Source organism: Phycodurus eques, chromosome 12 (assembly GCF_024500275.1).
Source record: "Phycodurus eques isolate BA_2022a chromosome 12, UOR_Pequ_1.1, whole genome shotgun sequence".
Lineage (NCBI taxonomy): Eukaryota > Metazoa > Chordata > Actinopteri > Syngnathiformes > Syngnathidae > Phycodurus > Phycodurus eques.
Genome location: NC_084536.1, coordinates 3,674,649 through 3,698,646, shown reverse-complemented (window position 1 = coordinate 3,698,646; position 23,998 = coordinate 3,674,649). Strand labels below are relative to the sequence as shown.

General features: G+C 41.6%; 2 protein-coding genes across 5 annotated transcripts in view; one reads left to right on the top strand and one right to left on the bottom strand.

Moving 5' to 3' along the window:
- Nucleotides 1–9,273, top strand: part of st6gal2a (ST6 beta-galactosamide alpha-2,6-sialyltranferase 2a) — a 35,192-nt gene extending 25,919 nt beyond the window's left edge. For all 4 annotated transcript variants that reach the window (XM_061691866.1, XM_061691864.1, XM_061691867.1 and 1 more), the window contains exon 7: nt 5,704–9,273. In XM_061691866.1, coding sequence (XP_061547850.1) covers nt 5,704–5,951 — 248 coding nt within the window. In that variant the 3' untranslated portion in view covers nt 5,952–9,273. The remainder of the gene's footprint in view (nt 1–5,703) is intronic.
- tmtops2b (teleost multiple tissue opsin 2b) lies at nt 200–20,712 on the bottom strand. Its single transcript, XM_061691870.1, has 4 exons — nt 20,039–20,712; nt 14,677–15,002; nt 9,292–9,525; nt 200–2,226 (listed from the first exon to the last, which is right to left on the bottom strand). The coding sequence occupies exons 1-4, from the start codon at nt 20,394–20,396 to the stop codon at nt 2,011–2,013; spliced, it is 1,134 nt and encodes a 377-aa protein (XP_061547854.1). The 5' UTR covers nt 20,397–20,712; the 3' UTR covers nt 200–2,010.
- Between the last annotated feature and the right edge of the window lie 3,286 nt (nt 20,713–23,998).

Here is a 23,998-nt window from a genome sequence, read left to right as displayed (position 1 = left end):
AGGCCTCACTTTAGAAGTAAGATCTAAAAAATGGAGAGGAAATTGGGGGAGGAGCAATTCATGCCAGATGCCGAAGTGCGTCATTGGGCGCCGTTTCAAATCAGGAAAACTAAAATGGTGAAAAACACTTCAACGCTATCACTCCACAATTCAGAATGACATTGCTCTCAGTCTTTGCACGGTTTCAGCAATTATGTTCAAACGTAAATAATGTATTTACAAACAAATACCCCCGCCTGATAGCTGGGATAGGCTCCGGCACTCCCGCGACCCTTGTGAGGATAGGCGGCTCAGAAGATGGATGGATGGATGGATGGATGGATGGAAAAAGGGACAAGTACGATTTGAGAAAATGCAATAATCTCTTCATTTTTATGTCTTCAGACTAAAATATGTCAATCACTGCTGCATTCCCATAAAACATGTGCATTTAATGAATGAATACTAACAAGCGAGTGACAAGGAGAGCTCAAAAATCAGCTTGTTTGTTTGATTACTGTGATTCTCCGGGAACTAAGCCATCAACGGTGACCTCTAAGATGCGTGTAGCAGCGAGTCCCTCTTTGTTGTCTCTCAGTTTAGCGTGATTTGCATTTGATTTAGTCTCTACAAACACAAAAATAGAACGGATGGAGCGCATTCTGTCACGACTTTCCTCCAATTGCGCATTCATCAACGTCCACGCTGATCTTTTCACACGTCTGCAGGGATTAAAATGAATAGGAGATGAAAGCTCTTAATAGTTTACGCGGCTGGAAGAAAAAAAAAAAGGAAATCATTATTAATTTGTTTAAAAAGCATCTTGTTGAAACATCAGCACAATGGGCAGGTTTGTGTACTGAAATGAAAACAATTCTGTATCAATTTTAACAGATAAAATATAAGATGTGAATGAAAGCATAATAAACGCATCTCAAATACGAGTGAGGACCGAAGAAGTAACTTTTAATAACTCCTTTCTGGGCGCATCAGCAATGTCCTCGGTTCTTAGGACTTCTTTGTAACTGCCTCGAGCGATGCAAAGCAAGCAAGCGAAATACTAATTCATACTGATCATACTGTTACTAAAACTATTGATGTTGCACTTTCCTGAAAACAAAAGATTCAAGCTGTCGATATTTTATTTTTAATGTCACTAAATCAGTTAAGTGTTCACAAAAGATGAGTAGTTTGTCCCTTACCATCCCCAATTTGAGCAGAAACGTAAACTTAAAACCAAGTTGCGTTTCGAACGGTGATTTTTGTTATAGTTGCATAACTGCACCCCTACAGGCAACCATAACTGCTACCTACCATGTGGCCCAGGTTTTTTTTTGTTTTTTTTTTGGCCTTTCAGTTTGTAGCTACACAATTGGCTGCTAATAAAGGACATAAGGGGATTTATGTGCACGTGTTTTGCTTCTTTTAGCAAGCCTACTAATGTTTTTGCATGTGACATTTAAACAGGTGTTGATTAGTAGCAGAGTTTCAGATAATTCATGAGCAATGATCATGGAGTACGATACAGTGCAGTACGACTTTTGGTCTCTCATTGGTCGAGCACATTCGCCATTGTAACATTTGAGGATGCAAAACACGCATGCTAATGCTAGCCCGTAGCTTCGGACGCTTCAGTATGATCCTCACATTCTCCGTTTGCCGGCATGAGCCTCGCTGCTCGAATAAATTGCTGAGAGGTTAACGCAGGAGATTGTTGCTGTATGTTAGGGGTGACGTGGGTTTGGCAGTTTCGCACGATGCTATTTTGAAGTGAACCCCCCACTGCCCCAAACCAAGGTCAAGAGTTTCTTTGGGCATAAAGCCTCTCGTGTCCACATACTGTACATCAGATGATATTGTGAATGTTTTTTTTTTTTTCTCCTGCATTTAGCACTTTAAACACAAATGAAAAAATGCTGCTGAAGTCAAATTGAATCTTCTCTGTACAAATACAAAGCTCACGTAAAATACATGAACCCTCCAATTCCCATTCGTCCGTATTCCTCTGCTGTCCACTTTGCAAGCGCAGCTTCACAGCTCGAGCGTCCCCACTTCGTGTCGCGTCTGCTTGACGGCGGGCGTGCCGCTCGCTTTGAGCGCGTCGTTGGAGACGTGGGCGGCGCAGGCCACCGTGTTGCTGGAGATCCGTCGGTTGAGCTGGACGGTGGTCTTGGAGGGCATTGATGTGTTGCCGTTCTTCCCCGACCAGTGGTTGCAGTGGAACAGGATCAGGAAACATCTGTAGAACTAGCAGGGCAGAGGGGGAAGCGGGTTAATGTCGACGCAAGTGTAGCGACCTTGTTCTAACAAGTACAAGACGGTGGTGGGTTTGATGGAGCGAGTTCTTGTGGTCCATTTCCTGGATACCGCTGGGCAGCGGTTAAAGCCCAATTATGGCGTATGTTAATGAGACTAGTGGTGCAGAAGCTACTGTTACATTTGTTGCTTTTATGAGCTTTTTTCACAGCAGTCATGTGGACCTAAATGGAGGACATGTGCAGTGGGAAGGATTAAACAAGGATTTGGGCTTAAGGTGTCGTAGCTCTTGATGGTTTTCACCATGGACATTTTGGGCAGTTTGACGTCATGGGATAAGAAGTGTTTGTGGAGGAAGCTAACAAACATGTTACTGAAATCCATTCAATTTTGACGATTTAGGTTGTGATGTGATTCGATATTGATTTAAATGTTCTGATAGTGATTCAGTAAAACACATTAGTTTGTATGCGCATGTCAAGTTAGTATGTCAGCCAACATTTTTGGAAGAAATTGCACAATCTTAACCTATTTGCGCGTAAGGAGTACAAAAGTACAACCCCAATCCCAATGGAGCTGGGACGTTTTGTTAAACTGTATTCTAAAAACAGAATACAGTGATTTGCAAATCATGTTCAACCTATATTTAATTGAATACACTACAAAGACAAGATATTTAATGTTCAAACTGTTAAACTTTATTGTTTTCAGCAAATAATCATTAACTTAAAATGTTATGGCTGCAACACGTTCGATTGGCAAATCATTGTATTTTGTCTTTATTTGTTTAACACAACGTCCCAACTTCATTGGAATTGGGTTTGTACTCAAACAGTTCTGTATAAACGCTGAAAAACACTGCATGTGACCTTAAATAATAATTCTTTCCTCCTGGAAAAAAATGGGTACAGTCATGAATGAATAAGTGAAAACCTGGCAGTTTCCAAAAGACCTTTTGTCTATTTCCTGCGTTCCTGACTTACAGGGGAATCCAAAATGACCCCAAATGTCAGATTTAAAAGTTGACTGCGGCCTTTGTCCATACAATGCGAATCACATGCAAAGCGCCCACCAATGGCCAGGAGGCTAATCGATTCGTAGGATTTGCTGAACCGAGATAAGCGCCAGCGCGCTCCCGACCCTCGCGAGGATAAGCGGTTCAGAAAATGGATGGATGGTTGGATATTGAATTGGGTAGGGTATTATCTCAATCGATTAATCGATATTTCTGCTCACCCTTAATTGATATAGTTTTTTTTTTTTTTGTACTGCCATCTTACAAAATAGTTGAATCAATCAATCGATCAACGCTACCACTACTTACACATTGTTATCACCTCTGTGAAAACTGAACATTATTGCCTCGAATATATTTGTTGTTGGAAGGAAGAAAAATCACTTTACGGGGAGGGATTGAGCGTCAGATTTAGAACGACAACAGAGAAAACAGACGTGTGAGCAGAATACCAATCCTGAGAGAAAAACTAAACAGAAATCGACAACATAGGCCGGTGGCGTTTGTGTTGGGCAGATAACGGTAGCATGCCACGCCTGCCCGGGCTTCATGTTTTATGTATTCTGTCACTTAAAAGAGGGCTTTGCTGAACATGCACACTTGCCCCACCCCTTACGCTCATCACATTTGTATCTGAAAAGCTCCCCGTTTTAACTGCAGACCACCATCGACAAAGCTGCGTACGCTGGCAAACCGAGAGGAAGGATTATTACGTGGGCCAAAATCAGATTTTCATTGTGAGTGGGGGCGTCAACCCACGAAGAGAGCCCATAAGTACACGGGGGGGCGCCGCACGGCCGGAAAAGAGACAAGACACAATTTCTTTCTTGTGGAAGGGAATTGGACTGGGAAAGGATCAAACAGCGCGTCGCCAATAGAGTTGCATCAGAATTGATCGCGTCAGCTCTGATTTCATGCGCTGCTAATCAGACTGGAATGCCATGTGTGCACCCTGTTGCTCTATTTTGGAGGCTAGCCTAGCCCGCCAATCGATAACGCAATGATTTCAACTTTACGGGACTTCTTGTTACTGGAATCCCTTTCTTCTCTGTTCACGACTACCTACAAACCAAAGGCCGAGCATGTTTTGTTCATGAGAGGGGATTTCATGGGATTAGCTAAAAACAAGAACTGGTCTGTGTGGACTGCTCGGTAGTCATTCAAGCATAAAATTACAAGTAAAAAAGGGAAAAGTCAGAATATGTTTGTGGGGAAAAAAAAGTCATTTGAGGAAAATGTCATAATATTACGAGTAATGTTGTAATGTTACGAGTGTAAAGTTGTGTCATTAAGAGAAAAAAAAAGAAGTCAGTATTACTCAAGAAACTCATCATATTGTAATGTGACCAGTAGACTTTCACCGATTTTATCGACCTTATCGGTATCGGCCGATCATTAGCATTTTATGATGCTGATTGGCTTTCATGTCGTAATTCGCCGAACCGATCAATGACAATTTACTCCGCGTCGCCATCGTGCACAGTTTATTTTTAGCCTTGTCGCGTGTCTTTTGGCGTAGTCCTGTAAATATCTGACGGCCTATAAAGTTATTTAAAAAAAACAAAAAAAACATCGGCGGTGTGGAATAGACAACACGTAATGCCGGCCGGATCAGACTACAAGACAAATTTGCTCTCTTTCACGATTGCACTATGTCACACTACAATAAAATCTTGTATTCCGATACCACTGCATCCCTTTTTTTTTCCGATCACTGGGCTTCATCGTGTCATCTCAAACGCGACCGGATACACTCGTTGCCACGGCGGCACACCAACCAACAAAAATGTCACAAAAAGTGGGTACATTAATTACTGTATTTACTTCCTGCCATCTAATAGAAGACCATTCATTTGTTATGTCTGTCGCTATGCCTCACTGGCATAAATAGAGGAACAAAGACACATTATTTATTGTAAATATATTTTTTTGAGCGATTAAGTACACAAGTATATACAGTAAATGAACAGGTCATTTAAATAGACACATTTCTCCATGTGATCGGATCGGTGATGGGTTATCGTTTTTTTAAACTCGGTGATCGGCCCCAAAAATCCTGATCGTGTAAAGCCTAGTGACCAGTAAAGTCAAAACTTTCAACAAAGAATTTGAACATTTTCCCAAGAATTTTTTTTTTAATATGAAGAGAATCGTCTTGCTTTTTTTTTTGTTTTGTTTATCCAAGAAAAAAGTTGGAACGCCCATGCCAATAGAGCAGGTGATCATTTTTGAGCATGTGCAATTAGCTCCTTATCCAAATTAGGATTATTCGGACTTGGTTGATGTCTGTTGGATGACTAGGTCTCTTGGACTACTCTAAAAATACATTATAAATACATCCATATACATGATAAATGTTTGAAGACGATTGCTATAAATACATACATATCCATTATTACAGTTTGAAGATAACTGCCGAAGTTGAAGATGTTTAATGTTGAACCGTCCTGCAGGGATCCTCCTGATGATGGCGCTGTGCGAGCAGGTGCACGTGTACGAGTTCCTCCCCTCCGCGAGGAAGACGGACCTGTGTCATTACTACGAGCGTTACTTGGACGCGGCCTGCACGCTGGGCGCCTACCACCCGCTGTTGTACGAGAAGAGCCTCATCCAGCGGATCAACAGCGGCACCGAGGCCGACCTGCGCACAAAGGGACGAGTCACGCTCCCCGGCTTCCGCACCTTCGACTGCGACATCTGAATTGACCAGAGATGACTCACTGAGCCCACGTTATGTAACTCTGACCTTTTCTGGGCCCACTTCGGGTGCGGTTGCAATAAAGCCACTGGAGATGAGGAGGCTGCGGCGGAGGGGTGGGGGTGCAGCTGGCCTTACAAGTTTTGGATTAGATTGACAAAAAACACAAGCCATATTGCTTCAGGGTGGTGGGGGGAATCAACATCGAGGCTTTGGGAAGAGCTTGTTTTCATCAAAATGTTCTTTGGGTTTTACAGGCCGCCGGAGGGGGGGGGAAGAAAAAAAAATGCGACAGTTTTGAAAAAGACATATCTCTCTGCTTTAGCTGAGCCACGTTAGCTGTGGAGCTGACTTAGCGGAGCCACAGCTTTTAAAGAGTTTTTAGGGAATTTTCAACAATGTTTTAATTGGTGGAAAGTGTCTTTTTTAATAGTCAGGGTGGTTATCCTCTTTCACGCTTTTCTGGTAGTGGCCGAACCACTTTTGTACTCGTCAGAGGTCATCCGGGTTGTTGTAATTTGGCTTTGGGATAGTGTGCACGACCAGTTCAGTCCCCCTCGATGTGATTTTTGACCTGATTATGCGGCTTGTTGCTCCACGTTAAAAAACCCCCGCAGGTTCTCCCCCTCGCCTACACAAAAAGAACATCGCAGGTGCCTCCCTAGTTAAGTTAATTGAGTTGACGGAGGGTTAAACGCAGCGAGGTAGGCTGAAGGATTGTGGGTTAGTGGGTAGCTGATGGAAAATATATACAATCATGGATTCATTTCAGTACATTTTTATGAATGCACGTCTCACATCTGCTGACTTGTTTGGTATTGACTAATGACTTGATTAGACTTGAGAATGTTTGTGGTTGGAGGGTTATAGTCCCTGTTTGATTAAATGACTCCTGGGTTGTGAGAAGAGGTTATATTATATTCCGTTGTCACCGAGCTATTTATTTACGCTAGAGAGTCCTCAAATATTGGTGGGGACTCGTCGTCATCGAGGAATGCGACCCGGTAAAACATCAGCTTTGCTCCGTCTCTGCCTGAGGAGGTTTGATTTATTACGTTTTTCTGCCTGTCAACTCTGCAATGGAGGCTATTTTTCTCGCCCGTAAGAGAATTTGTTTTCAAGAAAACAAATACATGCTGGTGTTGCGAAATGCTACTGAGCCAATGTCGGTTGTTTTTATAAGAAGTGATGTCACCTGTGTGTTTCTATTATTGTAAGACAATGGCTTTGGTAGTGAATAAGTGATTCCAAGGTTTCCCATAGCTAGCTTGCTCAAATAGCGGCCCAGTAACTTTAAAGGTGTCTTGCCGGATACCATGCGAATGTCGTAAACAAGTTTGAGGTTGCGATGCTGTTGTGATGTCCCGCAGTCACTTGCGGGCTCGCTCCACAGTGGTGTGTGCGTCTACGTTTACGCTCCCCGCAGCTTGTTTCGTTTCGTGCCGTTTTTCTCTGAATAGTCTTTGTTTTTTTTAAAGTACAGATGTTTATTGTAATATTGAAGTAGCCTTTATTTAATATGAATAAATTTAGACAGAATATTTTATATTATTTTTTACATAAGTACACGCCCCTGGGTCACTATATGAGAAAATACAGTGTGAGCTCCTAAAAAATATAATAATCTATTCGGTGACTGTTCTCTTGACTACTTCACAGTCGGACTTGGCTGTATAGATCAAATCCTATGCTGTGGTACTGTGTATTGCAATATTAAATAACCTTTAGGGACCAGCTCTATGGATACTTGAAACATGAAGGTACTGCATCACATGGATATTCAAAAATAATGGTGAATCTTTACTGGGATTTAAGCATTTCTGGCTATGGATGGGCCTAGTGATTCATGAATGGATTAATTGGTATAGTTCCGGCAATGATTGTTGATTATGTGTGACGATTACTCTTAGCTACTTTGCTGCCTCTAGGCCAACATGATGGGCTCTATTTTCACAGAGGGCGCATCTGAGGTGGGGCGGAAATGCCGACGGATTCCGATTTTCGCGCAAGCGCAAACTCGCCAATTTGGCGGGTTCCAGCGCGGCGAGGGTGTGTCCTTGGAGATGCGCCGAAAATTGGTCTAAGACCACGTCTACCTGTCGGCGCGACCGCTGGCTGTATTCTGGTCCTACAAGCGGAATAGATGCAATTGTAATTAAGAACTGTGTATCATTGGGGAGATGCAGCCACTTTGATGAAAAAAACAAAAAACAAAATTGAATAACTTAACTTTTCTGACTGTAAAGTTTGGACTCCTTGGCAACCAGTTCAAAACATTCTTGGAACAAAGGGTGCAAAGAGAACTAACTTTTTATTGAAGCAGAACATTTCATAGCAGAGGGAAAATGAAGCTTTTTCAAATTCAATTGCTAAAGGCGAAAGTTTGGAACTGCTGCTGCTGCTGTGGATTTGATGTCTTGTGGCTGTGACACCCTGAAGGTGCGACGAGCCTCGAGCATCTACTCCACATACGTTTGTATCGGAGCGCACACGCCATGCAAACCGGGATGAGGGGCTAGAAGAGTCTTCAACCTGTTTGTGCCGCACTGTGCCGCAAATAGCAACCACTAATGTCGTACATGTGGTGAGAGGCTATCAGATGTATTTATTTGGTGGTCCTCCTGCTTCGGGAGGGGCCATTTGCATGTTTGTGGAGAGGCCAACCTAGTCCGGCAGCGGGCTAGCTCTGAGCAACTCCCGAGTAGCACTTCATCGAATTTCATTCAATTTCATCCTAACCTCATACAGTTGTGTGCTTATACTCATTTTTTTTTAAAATGACACCTCGGCGAGTTAACTTTTTATATGACCTCTGATGAAATGTGAGGGAGGGACTGTGCACCTCATTGCCTGTGACAACGGGCTCATCTCATTTCTATATTTGCAACTTACTAGGAGACGCGAACCGTCTGCGTGGCTGAATTATTACAATCGCCACAAATGTCCGCTTTATGCTTTAAAGTGAAATATAATCAATACGTTTACATCCCTCGATTTAAGACAGCCCCTGGATGAGACAAATGAGACCCTCCTTAACATGACGGCGTGAGGACCAACTTCAGGGTCGCTTTCGATGTTGCGAGGAGCTAGGAACGTTGCATTTAAGAGACTTGAGATGGGCCCAACATCTTTTTTGATGCGTAAGGAAGAAATGAAGCAACACCACCTCCAATCCTAACAGCCTTATAGGGTGTTCTTGCTGACTGGTCTGTACATTCTCTTCTTATTACACTTGAGAATCAAGATTTGAATTTGTGATTTAAGATGTTCCTAAGATGTTCCTTTTTTCTTTTACAATGTAAATAAAACATTCTACGTGTCTAAATTGCCTTTGTCCACTGACCTGCTTGTTCATGAGGATGTAGATGAGCGGGTTGATGACGGTGCTGCTCTTGGCCAGCAGAGACGGCACCACGCTGGCCACGGGACTGATGTTGTCAGGCGGCCCGAACGTCGCCATCATGGCCACCACGCCGTACGGCATCCAGCACAGCAGGTAGCACGCGGCCGTGGTCAGGACCATGAACAGGATGTGGTACTCTCGCCTTCGAGCTGCCGTCTTGCGGATCTTGCCCACCTGTAAAAATGTATGAAGGAATTATTAACACCACTTATCCTAATTTAGGGCCGTATTGTCACTACAGTGGCGCCTTGAGAAATGAGCCTAATTTATTCTGTGAGGACAAATTATTGGTATCGCAAATCATCTTTCTCTATTGGAATGGATGGAAATGCCATTTAGCCGTCCCCCCCTCACCCCCATAAAAAAACTAAAATGTTTGTAGTATTCTTTAATCTGAAACATAGCAGTTTATAATATTGTACAGTAATGAAACAGTTTTGCCAAATTTGTTTCGATTCAATGGACATTGTGCTGCTTCTGGTATGCATGCCTAGGCCACCGGGCAGCAGTATAATACAAAAATACAGAAACGGGGTGTTGGGAAGATGACTTTGGAAATGTAGCTGTTACAATTACAAGTTATCCTGTTGAAAATGTAACCGTGTATTTGTATTACTGTAAGTAATGGAACTCATTCCATTCGATTGCATTTTGATGACTTAGTTTTGCATGCATCAACAGGACCCTTGGATGTTTCCTCAAAAAAGTGAACTAAAGCTACAGAAACCTTTGCAAAATAGATTGCACCACAAGGTGGCGCTGTGAGGTCATATTTGGAAAAACATCATGTTTGAGACTTTGGAAGAATGGCATATGACCTGAGAGAGCCAATCATAAGCGTCGGCTTTAGGAGGAGGAAGCGAAATGGGGGAAAAAAAATCTTGTCGCTGGTTCGTATCCCCGCCAAAGCGCATGTCGTCGTCGTGTCCCGCATTTCCCATGAATGAATGAAGGGTTTGATGTTGGCCGGAGGGGCCGTAGGCGCAGAATGGCAGCCACGCTTCTGTCATCTGTCAGACTGCCCCAGGGCGGCTCTGGCTACAGAAGTAGCTTACCGCCACCAGGTTGTGACTTGAGGACTGAATGAATAATACATGCAATTGTAAAGTGTCTTTCAGTGTCATGAAAAGCGCTTAATACTATAAGTGTAATGCACTGTTGTTGTTATCATCATCATCATTATTAGTAGTAGAATGGTATCTCTGGAGGGTGAACATTAATTAGCGATAATCAATATATTTTTCCACAAATAAATCACTTATTCAAAATTATTATCTATTAAAATAGAATATGCACTATAATGGCCTCTATGTATGTCCAGAAATTGCTTCTTTTCTTGTGCTATTTCCTGTAATTAGGTAGTTGTATAATTCTCGTTTATTTTTATTTTTTTCCCTAAATCACTTCCACTGGGTCGGGATTAATTTTAAGCTTTTATGTTTCACGTGTTGTCGCATTAGTGATTTGGCATCCGTCACATTTCCATAGACGGGCCAGGAAATGTCTTCACTTGCTGATTCAGTGCCATTGCGGGCAGAACATCTACTATTTGAAAACAAAGGCGCAATCTCTCAATCAAATGTGGATTTGACCTTCTAGCTGCTGAAAAGATCATGCAGCGACCCTCAACCACAAATAACGACAGCATTTTGACATTTGGAACTGCTGCTTAAGAGCTCCCACAGTAGAGCTGGAGCAAACATTCTGCCGTTACCAAGATACAAATGCTCATTTTTGATTGGTTAGGTTTATTACAGTGGCTGGAGATTGCGGTAATATGGAAATACTGTGGCCCTCATTATGACGCAGTAGAGTTCTTTACCATTAAAAACTACAACAATCACAATAAAAAGTAAACAATCCAAATTGAGCGTTAGGATCTTTTTAAGACCAATGTGATACCAAAAGTCGCGTACTTAGAATGAGGCGAACTTCAAAATTGAATGTAAAAATAAAAAGTTCAACCAAGCATCACAAATTGAGCACCAGGGTCCATCTCCGGAATATGCAAAGGCGTCATTCCTACGCAAAGAAAAACAGCCGAGATTTAGCGCTTTCACTGTACAAATAAATCTTAGAATGATCTTCAATAGCCAGATGGGCACTCGTGAATAAATCCCCTGGAATACTCCCACAGGTAAAAAGGGATTAGAATGTGAATTAGGGAATATCTATCAAGCGTGCTCTTGCATATAGCAAATCATCTCATTTTTGTCAGATTACAAGAACATTTATACTGACATTTTTTATACAGGACACTGGGCCCAGACTTGTGTGAGAAGTTTCAAGTAATCAAATTATTGAGTGAGGGGCTTGGCCTTTTGTTTGTTTTTATTTGGAGGTAAGTTAACAGAATTTCCATGTGTTATGAATCTGCGACATAAAGGGTATATACATATATAATTTTTTTTGTTTGACATTTTTTTTTTTGTAGAGGATGGAGTTGAAATCTCAAGTCAGTCTAATTTGGGGAATCAGGGCCTCGGCCTGTCAAATTGCGTCACTTTCAAGCTCGAAAACGGTGCCGTCACTGGGCCGAAGTCGCAAAAGTCGGAAGGATTTCTTTTTTTTTTTGGCCAAGGATGTTGAGTTGGACATGTTGGAAATTTCAAGCTAGTCTTGTTCATGGAGTGCAGGGCAGGGCCTCTATGATTGTGTTGCTAAGATCTGTTTTTGTACGAGATGGAGTGGGATGTGTTTGAGTAAGTTTCAAGACCATCATACTTGTTTTGGGAATGGTCTTGGTCTGTCAAATTGTCACACATCATCACAAAACCTGCAAACATACTCAGCAACTAATTGCTTTCGTGTATAATTGAATGACATTAACAAAACAGCACTGTGTAAGTAATCCAGCTAATGTAACCTACTCAGTAATTGTAAGTGAAGGCTCATTCTTACTTCTCGAATTAAAAGCGGCTTATGCACACTAGAGAGTCACTCCAGTGTTAGAATGAGATTGATTACAGAAGGAGAGGTTGGAAAATAACACCGCTAAAGCTAGTGAAGGACCGTGCGTTTGGTACACGGGCCTTCAGTGGGGACTTATTCCAGAGAAACCATCCATCCATCCATCCATCCATTTTCTGAGCCGCTTCTCCTCGCTAGGGTCGCGGGCGTGCTGGAGCCTATCCCAGCTGTCATCGGGCAGGAGGCGGGGTACGCCCTGAACTGGTTGCCAGCCAATCGCAGGGCACATACAAACAAACAACCATTCGCAATCACAGTCACACCTACGGGCAATTTTAGAGTCTCCAATTAATGCATGTTTTGGGGATGTGGGAGGAAACCGGAGTGCCCGGAGAAAACCCACGCAGGCACGGGGAGAACATGCAAACTCCACACAGGCGGAGGAGGGGATTGAACCCGGGTCCTCAGAACTGTGAGGCTGACGCTCTAACCAGTCGCCCACCGTGCCGCCTCCAGAGAAACCATCGATGCTATAAAAAAAAAAATACGACACAACACAACTGTGCCTCATCTGGAGCAATTCAGAATCAGTATTTACTGTATTTATTGTTGTTTGAATGTATGGATCCTACATAGTAGATTTCCTGCAACAACAAATATGACAAAAAGTGATATATTTTTTTTTTTTTCCATTGCAAACCACCGCTTTAAAATTATTTATTTTGGGCAGATTGCTACGGATGTTTTCTTTTGCAGTGGAACTTGACCGTAATAAGTTTGGCTCCCACCAACCAATCAATGGAAGGAAAAATACTGACATCATCGAGGGCCATCTTGCTGGCCTCGTTAGGACGAATTTGAAATCTGATTGGTAAGAGGGACAATTCCATTGCTAATATAGTTCAGACCAGCAGGTCATGGGCAGATGAGACTCACGGCAACACATTGATGCTGAAATCTGATTGGACAAGAAAAATCTAACAACCGCATATACTGGAAGCAGTCCAGCAAAGAGAAATGCTACGGGCTCTGACCGTCCACCGCTGCCTAACGCTAACCCGAACCTTTTGGATGTGGCTGACAAACATCATTAGAAAGCCCGAAACAGTGGTGCCAAATGTAGAGATTTTTTCTTTTTTTTCTTTTTAGCAATGTTTGACCACCTGCTAGACTGAAACGACCTATTGACAAAAACATGGAGCGCTTCAGATGGGTGATAAGGTGAACCCAAGCAGTTTAGTTCATCCTTAGCCCTGAGCCAAATTTCATTCTTGACATTTTCTTCCGCTGTCATTTCGCATCCTACCATCCCCGCAAACTTTGCAGCTTTTGCTGACATGCCTTTGCCTTTTTTCATGTGACCCCCGCACCTGTTCCACATCCCTCGGTGGAATGACTGCTTGTTACAGACATTTTCTTTGTAGAAGAAACCTGCTTTTTAAGAAGAACCGATTTGCAACAGCGCCTCTTCCCGTGTTCTGAATACAAAGCAAAGCATTCCCCCAGGCAATAACCGCTTGATTTATGGACTGTCAATCAAAGTGAGCACCGGTTAATATTACACCGATATCACGCACGTGTCTGTCTGCACAATCAGCAATGTCAAACTAATACACATGTTCATATGCTAATCATTATGCCAAACAATGTGTAACAGTAACGAAGATAATTATTTTACACGAATTGAATACTGTCGAATCATGTCAAACCAAGTTTGACATGATTCTGTATTTCTGTCTGGAGTTTGCATCTGGCACAAAGGCAGTTTGAACACTTGAGCAACATTTAATCACGCTTCAGGAAAGGTTTTAACCATTTGCACCTATCAAGAAATACAAATGTGTCGAGTAGGGCACCCAAAAGCACTACCTGACTGAATAGGTTATGTTCAGGGTTGATGTTCTTAAGATAACAGCTGGAATCTTCCCAAACTTTGCTGCAAAACTTGCTTGTATGACTCGGATAATTCGCTTAATACAACTTATTTCTTGATCTGATCATTGACTCCCTCCACGAGCTTATCAACAAAAGAACTTGAACTATCACACTCGGTTACATTAAAATTTATTGGCAGACAATTTGCTATGCGTTAGTGGGCTCAAAAGCCCTGATGGAAGAAAAGGTTGCACCTGGATCACATCCAGTTTGAACAGCTGCCATTGATTTGAGTAGTAATGTACATTCAATACATCTTTGGCACTAAACAGATGGGTTTATGAAAACGTATGAATACGTCCTTGGCACTAAATGAGTTAAGATTGAAAATCAAATATAATATGTTCACACACATAGTATTTCTGTCAAATCTTACACCATTTGAAAATTATCCATCCATCCATTTATCCAATGTTCCTTAAGACAAAATAAATATCTTGCATGTCCAACGCTTTCCTGTGTCTCGGAGAGAGTTTTTACCTGTTTGACAGCCCAGAGCAGTCTGCCATAGCAGTAGATCATGACCAGCACAGGCAGCCCCAGGCAGAAGATGAAGAGGCAGATGATGTAGGCGTGCGACTGGGTCGTCCGGACCGTCCAGGACACCGAGCAGCTGGTTCCGGCTCCTTCCACACCGTAGCTGCTCCAACCCAAGAGCGGCGGCACCGTCCAGAACAAAGAGTAGAGCCATGAGCCCCCGACGGCCATCAGGGGCTTGCGGTAGTTGGGACCACGCTTGTTGTACACGGTAAGAGTGCTGTAGCGGTCGTAAGAGAGGATCACCAGAGAGATCAGCGACACGATACCTGAGAAAGCATAGAGTGACGTATTAGAATATATATATATATATATATATAATACACACATTTGGATCAAATTGTTGGTACCCCTCTGTTAATGAAAGAAAAACCCACAGAGGTCGCACAAATAATCTGACAAAAGTAATGATAAAAATAGGTCTTTCATGAAAATGAATGAATGAAAATCAGACATTGCTTTTGATTTGTGGTCCAACAGAATTATTTTTTAAAAACAAACTCGTATCAGCCTTATATCAATGTACCGGGTACTCGTGAAGGCTGATGATACCAGCCACTGATACATAAGGCAAAAAAATTCTGACATGGAATGAGTCCTCCTCACCAGTAGTTGGCGCTATACTGCGCCTGTTTGACACATCGGTTGCGTCAGAAAGAAAAGTCTGTGTTCACCATTATCTGTCACTGTGTTAACTGATATTTTATGTATCAAAACTACGAGTGTTATTGGTACTCGGTATCTATCAGTACTCAAGAGTGAATACTCGTAGGAGTACCGGTCTGAAAAAAAGTAGTATTGAACATCCTTCGCATTAGGAATAACAGATGCAAACAACTTTAATAACTTAAACATGGACAACGTCAGAAGCATTGAAATTGATGCTTATAAGCCATTACGTAATGTAATGGAGTTTGATCAAGTCAAGGCGGAAATGGCTTGTCCTGTAACCTGTACAATGCAATATGACCTTTATTTGCCATTATTCAATGTCTGAAAATGGTTCTGTTTTTTCATTACGTGACAAGAAATGTTTGAGGCACTGGGGCCTGAACCCATAACTGGACACATTCTAAGCTTTTATATCGCCAAGGCTTTTTTTGTTTGTTTTTTTTGTTTAACATTTATGCACATTTTACACTAAACAGTAAGGGACAAGGGGCAATTACAAAACAAAAACAAACAACACACCAACAATACAAAACAAAGGACTAGAGGTGGTGAGTTGTGCTAGGGAGTAGTGAATTTGCCAGAAAAAATAGAAGAGGAGACCGGGATCAATCAATCAATCAATCAATCAATCAATCAATCAATCTATCAATCTATCAATCAATCAATGTGTAATGTTACAAATGTCCTATTGATCTGAAGAAAACATTTTTTTGCATGTTATAGGAATGCTACAAGACTGAGAATAACAAGGCTAAGAATACAGTGAAGTCTGACGACAATATAAAAAAAATGAAATAAATAAAATCAAGAAAAAAGTCTTAGACTAGCATAAATCCAGTGTTGTACTTAATGTAACTGCGAGGAGGCAGGCTAGACTCGGTTTTGCGCATTTCATGGACCAGCGTATCCCACCGCATTTAAAAGTGGGACATCTGCGCTGGTGCGAGCGTTCACACTCGACTTCCATCCTGTCCAATCGAAGCGGCTTCGCACATTCCCTTTAAAAGTGGCGCATTCATCTCACATAGAGACATCTCAATATGCGGAAGAGGACGCAGCGATCCGTCCGTGATTGGAGTATTGAAGGTTACCGTGTACACTTATTAAATACAGGATGAGCTACTGCCACAGGCTATGTGCTTTACCATCCCTTCGAGACTCAATTATAAATAAGCGAAAGGTTTTTTCTGAGAGTGATTTAAAGCAAACTTTCTTTGGTGCTGTTGAATTTGTCTGGGCTTAGTGGATGCTCCAAAGAGCTAATTGTGATGGTAGAAATCCCAACTTGGTCTTTTTGATAAAGCCAGATGGTGCTAGTTTTTAATCATAGGGGATAGTTAGAGAGATAGTTATAATATCCATGAGGGAATGTCAAAGTTTCCACACAATGTCAAAGTTTCCACACTAAAGTAAACGATACAGAGACCTTGAGCCCATCTCCCTCAAAGACTGTTTTCATACGTTATTGGTATTTTCGTGAAAATTCAGTGGAGTATATGATTATGCTTATCGTGCTTTTTTCTGAGTTATTATCCAAATGTGCATAATATCCTGTTTCTGCCATCCCCTAGATTATCAAATAGTTTCCCGTGCTTCCAGCTTCTGTTGTTGTCAATGACTTGTGTTGTCTGTGCAATTTGTAACACTATTGATGGAAAAGAAATTAAAAGTAGGGGGGAAATACAAATAAATCACAACACACCATTAGCGAGTACGTTTTCTTGGAAGGTAGCCTGCTTCCGTGGTTGGTGCTTTACATTAAATCCCCGCTCTGCCACACTCAATTGAACTCAAATTGTAGCTTGTGTATTGTAACAAATTAAAGCTAAAACATAATCCCCTTGTGGTTCACAGGGATTTTTCCTCAATGGAGAGATGGGTGTAAATAACAAGAGGGTTCTCCGTGTTCCTGTGGAGAGATACGGTTCCCACTGAGATGAACTTCTACCTGATTAATCATATCTGACGTCTTACTGATACGCCTACTGTTATGCATTGACTTCTGAATATCTAAAAATGACAGAGGCAGAAATTTAGACTTCAATGTTCAAGTAGCACTTTTACGGTTTGTAGAGATAACATAGTGTTACTTATATTACTGAAAACTGATTTTTAAATTGGGTCACTGATGGTGTATGGTGTCACTGATATATATATATATATATATATATATATATATATATATATATATATATATATATATATATATATATATATATATATATATATATATATATATATATATATATAACTCGTTCGCCCTGTGTTTCTCACTTGGATGAGAAAAAAATACCTCGTGTTCTCTGAAAAAATAGGAGCCAGTGTTTTTTTGTTATCATTTATGCATTTAGCATATATATATATATATATAACTCGTTTGCCCTGTGTTTCTCACTTGGATGAGAAAAAAATACCTCGTGTTCTCTGAAAAAATAGGAGCCAGTGTTTTTTTGTTATCATTTATGCATTTAGCACAGAAGAGGCCAGAGGCCTATTTCAAAACAATCCTGTGTATGCCAACAATGAGCCAGCTTGATCGTTTGTTTGCAACGTTGGGAATGATCATCACTGGCAAGAAGAATTGATGATTAGTTGGTAAGGATTGGTAATTGGTAAGGATTTATTCCATTCAGCACATGAGAAAATGTCCAGTTTGAAAGTTTGATTTGGCTCTGTAGAAACCTTTTGGATGGTTATCTTGATTTTCTCAAGTACTAAAAAAAAAAAAAAACCCACAAGAACAAAACAAAACAAAACAAAAACTACTTACTCTTACTATATTATATTGTGATAATTTATTTATTTTATTAAAAAAAAAATTTCTCACGCATCATTCCCAGTGGTCAAAAAGCACGACTCTGTTATTGACATGAATACAGTTTAGTGACATTCTTAACATGGCCTTCTAATCCTGTCAGTCCAGATACAGCACGTTCCTTCTTACAGTGGGTACATTTGGTTTCCAATCTGATTGATTTATTTTCTCTCTGCACACACATTTTACACACGCACACACACACATACACCACACACACCACCAAGGCTTCAGTAATCATTCAAATCCATAGCCTTAATGAAAGCCTCAAACCCTTAATTACGAGTACATTATTGCTGCTATTCAGACGGTGTTAAAAATGATTGGCTCGTGCCATGGCAACGGTGACAGTGGGAAGCAATTCATGGTGCAAGATCATAATTGGCCTCCCGAGTGGACACGGTTCAATGTTTGTTGCTGAAAAATGATTTATTATATATGCAAATGATATAATATAGATATAAATCCTGTGAGTGAAGAGACATTCCTAATTGAGTAGAAGTGGACTTTTCGGCAGCAAATCAAGTGGTGAACACTGAACCATGTCGTCACAACTGGGACTTATTTTGTCGTGTGAACAACCAAATCGTTTGGGGTGCGAGGGCTTGAGAACATTTCAGGCGGAACGACACCACCGCCTCAGCCAATTCCAAGTAATCACTTTTGAGTGTCATTGGAATCGTCAATGGGGAGTCAGTACATCTTGCACTTAGTTCCAATAGATAAAGTATTATTTTGTTGCTACTGAATGAAACCACGTCCGACGTTGTGCTCGCCTTCCCTTCTATTTGTACAATCCATTTTGAGCTTTCACTTAACGTACGAACACATTTTCTTCTCTTGAATTGGATTTTAAAGCTGTTACGGTGTGGAATTGGTTCAATTCACCCAAAAAAGTGGCGGTTGTAACAAGCCGTCTCGGACATATTAGAACACACATATGTTACATCATTTTTGTTGTTGTTGTTTTTAACTGATCATATCCCTGCTTGTGTTAGGCAATTTAGAGTCAACACATTTTAGTGCTTGCACAATTCTAAAGGAATCCACAAAGCAGATTTCAGACACCTCGCCGCAATTCTATCGCTAACCTGCTCAGGATTATACGAGTTTGCCAGCTCCTGAGATCCCTTGCAAATGTGCCCTCCCACATCCCAGAAACATGCATGGTAGGTTAGTTGAAGACTCTAAATTGCCCGTAGGTGTGAATGTGAGTGCGAATGGTTGTTCGTTTGTATGTGCCCTGCGATTGGCTGGCAACCAGTTCAGGGTGTGCCCCGCCTCCTGCCCGACGACAACTGGGATGGGCTCCAGCGTGCCCGCGACCCTAGTGAGGAGAAGCGGCTCAGAAAATGGATGGATGGATGGATGGATGTATTTCATATTTCATATGTTTGCTTTATTTTTCTTACATTTCTCAATAAATGATTGTATTAATATAAGAATTCTTTATTTTACTTAATTATGTATAATTAATTACAAAAATCATCATGCCCTCCTCACCCGGGTCAGGAGCGTCCTGGAGCCTTTTGGGTGAGAGGTGGGGTACACCCCTGAACTTGTTGCCAGCCAATCACAGGGCGCATACAGACAAACAACCATTCGCACTCACATTCACACCTGCGGGAGGAACCCAGAGTACCCGGAGAAAACCCAACACGGGTCACAATGATGCTATGCATGAAAACACAATTCTTCTTCTTGTTATTATTATTATTATTATTATTATTATGATTTATGAATATGATGTTGGGGGTGGAATTAGCACCATATTCTCTATATGAAAGAACCTCGTAATTCCGTGGCCTCGAAGCTTACCGAAGCAGGAGTTGATGAAGCCGTACCAGCTGCAGCCGCCCGGTCCGAGCAGCCAGCGTCCGCGGATGCTGGAGGCGAAGCTGAGCGTGGTGCCGAACACGCACACCAGCATGTCGCTCACGCTGATGTTGAGCAGCAGCATGTTGACGGGCGTGCGCAGCTTCTTAAACTTGCAGAAGAGCAGCAGCACCACCAGGTTGTTGAGGAAGCCGAAAGTCATGATGAAGCCCAGCACCACGGAGAGCACCGCGAAGCCCGCGGACGACAGGCGCGCCTCGGCGTCGGCGGGCGGGTCGTCGCTCAGGTTGCGGCAGCTGAAGTTGAGAGCCGCCTGGCCCGAGAACATCCTGGCGTCCATGCATGAGAGCTTGGCCGCACTTTGGGTGACTTTACAAGCTCTCGCCGCGCATCGCTTTCCAATTCCAGTGCGGGCGATGCCTCACAGTCTCCCACCTGTTACTCCCCCCAGTCTCTGTCAACGGACCACTATTATTTACCGCTTCATGCCACGATCCCGTTTTTCTGCCATTTCCCCCGCGCTGCAATCTAATCCACGCGCTGGCGGTTTTGCGCTTCTCGGCGAGGTCCGGCATCTTTTTTGTAAAGGCGTCTTTGACGTCATCCACGCAACGTGAGCTGCAGCGGAGGGGTGGGTAAAGTGGGAGCGACCTTCTTTTTATTGTCCCCTCATTTACATCCTTGTTTTACTGGGAAGTTTTTTCTCTCTCTCTCTTCCCTCATCCTTCCTGAAGAGGATCTGTCAAAATCTATTTTCAGTCAGAGCCTATTACTCAAACTGTCGGCAATAGACGGAGACATCATCATGAGTCTAAATCTGTACCTCAAGATCCTATAGGGCTAAAGTGAAAACCAGTAGTAGTTATTTACAATTACCGTTTCGCTTTTTCCACATTTCTTTATATTACTGCGCTAAACTTACAATAACATCAATACTTTTTCCATAATGCTGCTACTATTTTTTTTTTTTTTTTTTAACATTAAACATTCCAGACTCCGCTGCTACTGTACATATGTAGCCGTCGCATACCTGTCTTCTAACTAATTTCTTTGAGGCCCCTCTGATCCTGCAGAAGATCTACGCAGACCATTGCTTGTGTTGTAAGGTGTAACTGCAAAAAGCGTCTGGAAAAGCCTACTAGAACAACTGGAATTTATTTGGGGTTAATCAGAGGCGCTTTAAATGGTGGCAAGTGTGCGATGACTTCCATTTAACATAAATTTGAACGTGGTTACTTAATTCCTAACAGCCACATCCCCAGTTCTAAGCGGGTCTGCACACTTCTGCAACCACATTACCTCATTGTTTATTTTTACTTCCTCTCACAAATATTTGATTTTCAACTGAGTTGTAAAGGTTATATGTCACGCGTTAATGGTGGGGAAAGTTTTAAACTCATTTATTTTTGGTCTCATTTCACAAAAACAGGGGTGTGTAGACTTTTTATATCCACTGTAGCGTCCCTTCACCTCCTTTGTGAACAATTGTATTAGTGACTGTGTTGATTGCGTCAACGCCTTGTGTAAAGTGCAAGAAAAAATAGTAAAGCACATTATTATATTTTGATTAAGATGACAAAATACAGTTATTAACAACCCTTTGACGTTTTACAAGTTGTACATGGAAAAGCAACAATATACTAGTCAGTATACTCAATAGACTGTACAAATGGCAAACTTGGCTAATGAGATTATAACTTAAACAACACTTAGTCGTTTGTCAAATGAATTGTGACTGTAGTAAATTAAGAAACATATATATTAATATGTTAGCAAGAAAGGAAAAACAGCATTATCAGCTGGATCCGGCCGGCTGCGCCCCCTGACCCCCATGGAGTGTCACCACTGCTTTTTATACATGTAGCCCTTCTGAAGAAGCAATAGTTATCCAGCTGGTTCTCCCTTGCATAATATTTATTTGCACATTTATATGTATCGTACTCGCACAGCTTCTGAAATCCCCAATCATATCTTTCCCTGAAATCCGAAAATATTGCGCCTCTGCGTCTCTGAAGCCAGCTAAGTCCATTGGGATTTCTTTCAGTATCCATCCCTAATAACTCCGTTTCAAATATATTTTCAGAGCAGTCATTGTTCTTCGTCCTGGCACGGTAAACAATGAAAAGCATCCATGATGGATTTGTTCCAGCAATGTTTCACGGTTCCGCGAGGCCGACGCATTTTGTTACAGTACATGTGTTCGACAAATATCTGCTGCAACTGCAATAATGAACATTTCATTCCCTGTTTTTTTTCCCCCCCTGTAGTCTTCAGTTTTTACTCATTATTCATTTGTTCACTTTAAGCAAACAACACCTTCCAAACAGGGACTTTCTTTAACAGCACGCATCTCTTGGCACACTGGCTGTTTGGGTTAATCGCTTTCTTTCATCCCGTGTCAGTGTTTTCCAAGGTTCATTTGATCGTGTGTCAGAACCACAAATTAATGTAGATCAGCTCCGTGTTAGCGTCTCTTTTTTTTCATGTCAACCCTCACTACAAACAGCTGTCATATGGTCCATTACAGAACATCTTCCCAGGCAGATGGTTTACTCTGGAAATGATCTCGCAGGGATTTTTATCAGCCAAAGATATAACACAGCTCGGGACAGGCTGAAAATAGAAACGTCAAAAGATGACGCGATCTTTGCTCGTGAATGTCTGTGATAACAAAACTGCGAATTCATGACTGAATGTTTTGGGTTTGGTTTCTCCACTTCACATTTCATGTCAAATCTCTGATATTTTCCTCATCACTCTGCATTCAAACAACCAATAAAAAAAACAGAACAACTCAATATTCCATCAATATTGCATTATGTCACGATACAGTCAGCAATTACAGTACTTCAAAAGTCACATAATTAGTGAAATGATGTCTACCTGTGTGCAATCTAAGTGATCTATTAGATGATCTTTCGGCGTATATATAAACCTTCCTTTCCTGCAACACCAAAGCAAGGGGCATCGCTCACCAAACACAGCCATGGAGACCAAAGAACTCTCCAAACGAGTCGGGGATAAAGTTATTGAGAAGTACAAATAAGGGCTGGGTTAAAAAACAACAACAACAAAAAAAAACATCAACTCTTTGATAAACCCTAGGAGCACCATCAAATCCTTCATAATCAAATGGAAATAATTACCATATCTTCCTACGCGCTCTTTCTGTTCCTTATTACTAGACAGTTCTTCGTATTCTATCACATACGTCCTATAGATTCTCTTCCTCTCAAGGAAATTTCAACCACTGTTTCATGAATCATTAAACCAAGGGATGGATTGCAGTTATCTGCAGGACACCGCTATTAATCTCTTCTATTGAAGCTACTGTCTTCTCTAGAAAGATAGCCTCATAAAAGTTAATATTTTGTCCCTGCTCCTCTCCAACTCCCTCTCTTTCCGAAAAGTCGATCTGCTTTATCTCAAACAAAAACTAATTTCCAATTCTAGCCAAGGGAGTTGCCATACCATGGATGTAATGTCACTCAACTTCCCAGCACATGTCGTTTTGGTGTTTGTTCGACAATCATTTATGTTGAGCTTATAGGCACACAGCAGGCATGTACTGATACTTATGTTCACTCACATCTACTGTGACATCACTGGATCATCCAGGGATTGACGCCTAGAATGATTTACTATGTATATTTTATATCGCCAACAAGCCCAATTATCTGCAAGCACTTTATGCCAAGTGCTTTCGCACAGACAACAGCAGCCACTTTGTCAAGCAACCAACAATACAGGACTCAAGTGGTCGGGCATGCAATTAAATGGCAGGGAAGAGAAAAAGTGAATTATTAAACAGGGTCTACGGATGAGATGAAGAGGATACATAGACAGACACATAAGGTACATATCAAGAATGTCTATGTGTTCACTGTGATGGGTTAAATGCAGAGAACAAATTTCGTGTGCATGCATGCATGTTCATGACAA